The sequence below is a fragment of the Loa loa genome (assembly GCF_000183805.2).
Source record: "Loa loa unplaced genomic scaffold supercont3.72, whole genome shotgun sequence".
NCBI classification, from domain to species: domain Eukaryota; kingdom Metazoa; phylum Nematoda; class Chromadorea; order Rhabditida; family Onchocercidae; genus Loa; species Loa loa.
The window spans coordinates 12561-16815 of record NW_018108252.1 but is presented as its reverse complement, the minus strand read 5'-3'; the positions used below and the strand labels follow the sequence as shown (position 1 = coordinate 16815).

Sequence of the window (4255 nt, the reverse complement as noted above, 5' to 3'; positions counted from 1 at the left end):
TTGACAAATTATGTCACTTTATTTGTGTCATAAACTTACATGGAATATTCATAATCCTGATGACAAATTATGTCACTTTATTTGTGTCATATAGCAAAACTTAGTATACTCTTTCAAATATCTATTAATTCATCATATCTTGATATTAATATTTACCTTATTCAATAATAAATTGTTAGAGTTAGATTTTAATAAAAAAAAACTTTTTAGGTATATTATTATATGATTTAGAAGTTTCGTTTTTTTCTTGTCAAAAAATGCTTTTTTTTAATGAATTACTTTAATTTAAAAATAGAAAAATGAAAAATAACAACAATAATCTTTGATCATTTAAGGAAAATTTCAATGTACGATCAATTATCATATGAAAAAAATCGGCACGGATTTTTATTGTTATAAAATTCATAAGATTACTCGAGGTGTTAGTCATTTAATTGTTACATTCATTATTTGTAATTAGATGATACTGTAATATGTAATTGATATCATCTGCTTGTTTACATTTCATGCTAAATTGTAAACGGAATTTTATTGACAAACAACTTGTCAACCAAGTTGTAATTTAAGTACTGAAACATCTATTTATACCATATTGCATGAATGCTTTCCAGATAGTAATGCAACTGTATCCTTTTAACATTTAGCTTTGTTAGCTTCACTTAATCATACTTTAATGAATAATTGGTAATAATTGCTCATTTTAAGCTAATTAAATAAGCTATTTCATTTTACTTCAAATCATCGACACTTCTCTTTACTATCGTTAGAGTAAGCCACGGAATGTAATGAATTATTTCATGTTTAATATTTGAAAAACTTTAGCTGCAGAAATCTTTTTAAATTTAATAAATTGCAATATTGCTTTTTTTTAAGAATACAACGGATGATCCTAAATTGGGAAATATTGGAACAGCAGATGAAAATATATGTCGATTATCATCAAACTTTCCATCGATAACAAGCGTTTCAATTCGTAACAAAGAGGAATTTGAATTTGTTAAAATGCTTTATCGAAGTATTTACATTAATTATCATTCCTTCTTACCTTAAAATTTCGAAAATTTTACAATAAAAACCAACAATTATTTCATTTTTTCTTTTTTTTTTTTTTGTTTAGTTTTCAATCCAACTATAAGATATGCAAATATTTAATATCATTTATCAAACAATTATCACTATCAAATGATAATATGATACAAATATGTTTAGCATTTGAACGGAAAAAATGGCTTATCCATGCTGATCGAAATGATCTTCCGTTATTGATCGGATTAACATATATCAATAATAATTATCATTGGCTTGATAATACTCCATTCAATTATGATAATTTCTTGGATCGAGGATTTATGTCAAATTTTTCAGCATTTAAAGCAGATGATTGTAGACGAGTTTTTCTTTATAGTCCACCAACACGTAAGCTTTCTTGTTTATAAAGAATATTTAATGTTAAAGCATATGAATTCTCGATGAGTTATAATGCTTCTTATCAAAATATTTCTTATCAATAATTGATAAACTTGAAAATCATTTATGATAAGATTTCGTTATAAGTAATATTTCATATTTTAATTTTTATTTTAATTCAAATTAATCTTAATGTTTATAATTAGATGAAAAATATTTTCATTCTTTAAATTATTTAAAAGTTAATTTTGAAATCTGTTTAATGCAATTCTTTTAATGAAATTCATAAATATAAGTTTGTTGAAAAATTTGATCAAAAGGAATAAATGGATACGGTAAAAAAAACTTTGAAAAAAGCTCCTAAAATTTTATAACTTTTTATTATCATTCATTTTAGAGTACTTCAGAATTTTCTACAGCTTTGATATCGATTGTAATGCGCGTTTTCAAAATTATTATGTTATATGTCGATATAAATTGCCGTATGATGAGGTAAAAAAAAAATTCTGACAATTAGTAGTACTAATTAAGATATTTCGATAATACACCTATAATATGGTAGCATATGTATGTTAGCTGTCATGTGTCACATTTGTCATCATGAGAGGTTTAGAAATTTCATTTAATTTCTAGGGAAATTTTGTAATACTTTTGTACCGCAAAAAAAGAGTCATCAGGATTGTCAATGTAATATACACTTACGTTGAATACGGTTATTAATGTAATATACACTTACGTTGAGTACGGTTATTAATGTAGTACATACCTTATGCCTAGTACGATTATTATCTTCATACGTTCAACTACTGTTGATTTCGTACATTTGATCATTAATTGTCAAGTGTAAAAGTACATTTTAAACAAAAAGAAAGTTGTATTCAAATAATTGAATTAAAAGAAAACCAATAATAAATATTGAAAATACAAATAGAATTAATGAAATCAATTTTAGCCCTCAGAAAATGACAATTCAAAACAGATAAATCAGGTGACCTTTTTTGTTGTAACTAATAAAAGAATGCAATCTTTTCAAACTATACTCTTCTATTCTATACTGTTGAAAATTGAAATTAAAAACTTTTCAAAGTAAAATTTTGAAAAAATTGAACAATATAAATGAGCCGATTTCATTCATTATCGTCTCGATAATATGCAAATATTGTTTATAGATTAGCTTGTGATTTCTTTGTTACTGCGACACGTAGTTCACTGCGACACATAGTTACTGCGACACGTATACATATATAGGATGTTCAAAGTTAGGACAAATTAATAATAATTTTGCAGCTATATCATAAATAGGTTTCATGGAGAAAAAGACAACGATTTCATTTTCTCATTTATTCAGATATTATTTTTTTTTTTTAAATAGAGCAATATGCATTTCTTGTAAATCGAAATTTTGAAAAATTTATTATTTTAGGAATATTTGGAATATTCGGATTATGGTAACGTTCGTTCCTAATTGGAAATGAAATGAATTTCTTCAATTAATTTTGTTTTATGAAACGTACAACAACTGTCCGATTTGAAATATATTGCAAAACGTGATTTTAAATTGAATGCTCTTCGATTAGAAAGAGAAAATGGGAAGATTTTCATTATTGCTTCGTTGTTCAATACAGTTTAGGATAAAGTAATAAAACGAAAATATCAGGTTTACTGTAACTTATCTAACTATTTATCAATCCTTCCATCAACTATGAATCATATATTCATCCTTCCATTGATCTTTTCGTATAATAATCCAATTTTTGGTTCGGAATAAATCCTTCATTAAATGCAATTTATTGTAATTCTTTCCAATCTATTTCATTTATATATGAACATTTAATGCTGGAATATATCAATATAATCTCTGATATTAAAAGCTGAAATTTTAGATGCAAAAGCACAAATGAAAGCCGTTAAAGCAACAGCAAATAGTTTATTTCGTAAGATTTTCTTAATTTAATTTACCAATGAAATCCGTTCCGGAACGTTCCGGACAAGTTACCGCTACACAAGAGTTAACAAATTGGCTAATACAAAAGCAACAGGAATGAAATTAAGCGAAAGAAATGAACAACGGTATTTCAATTGGACAATTTGAGTAAAGCATATATTAAACAGAATAACTGAAATCATGAAATAGGATGGGAATTCTGGTTCACTGATAAACAACTATCATATCACAGAGAGAAAAGTAAAGAAATCAATAAGCCATATTTCAGAACATTATGCTACCTGGGAAACACTTGTAATTTTTCCAATCACAATTTTTTTGCTGCGGTTTTGGAAATGTATAAATTAAAGGGTACAAACATTATTTGTAATAAATAATTTCCTTGTAATCAAACAAAACTACACAATTTAAGGTGATATGCAAATGATTACTGTACAATCATCTATCGTAGGAGAAAGTTATTACTTGTAAAACCGTAAGTAAAGCTATCATTTCTTTCTCTCCAACTATCTTATTTGTCCTTTCAAAAATATTGTCCAAATCCATGTCACATATAATAAAAGTACTAGAACTACTATTTTCTGACTTATACTTGCTACTTATACTTCACTTGTTACATTCGATAACACTAAGATTAGCCTATTGTGGATATCGATGATAACTTTACATATCAAGTTCACGATCATTTGATACTCATTGATACAATGATTGCACAAAAAAGTTTACTGAAATCAACTACTCCTGAAAAAAAATGCGACATATGGCGACAGCTTATGTTTTCTTTCAAAAAAAAAAAATTGTTTATTTTTACTATATGACAAAACTTAACATTTGTAGAAAAATTGAAATAAAAGTTTTTGGTTTGTCGGTTTGATTTGAAAGGATTCATTCTTAGGCACAGAC

The 4255-nt window shown here is 25.9% G+C and overlaps 1 protein-coding gene across 1 annotated transcript; it reads left to right on the top strand.

Moving 5' to 3' along the window:
• Window positions 1-1190: 1190 nt before the first annotated feature.
• On the top strand, window positions 1191-2872 carry LOAG_13109 (hypothetical protein; the record flags this gene model as incomplete). Its single annotated transcript, XM_003148620.1, has 3 exons — window positions 1191-1416; window positions 1805-1899; window positions 2831-2872. 3 exons carry the CDS (start codon window positions 1191-1193, stop codon window positions 2870-2872), a joined length of 363 nt encoding a protein of 120 aa, XP_003148668.1.
• Window positions 2873-4255: the final 1383 nt, after the last annotated feature.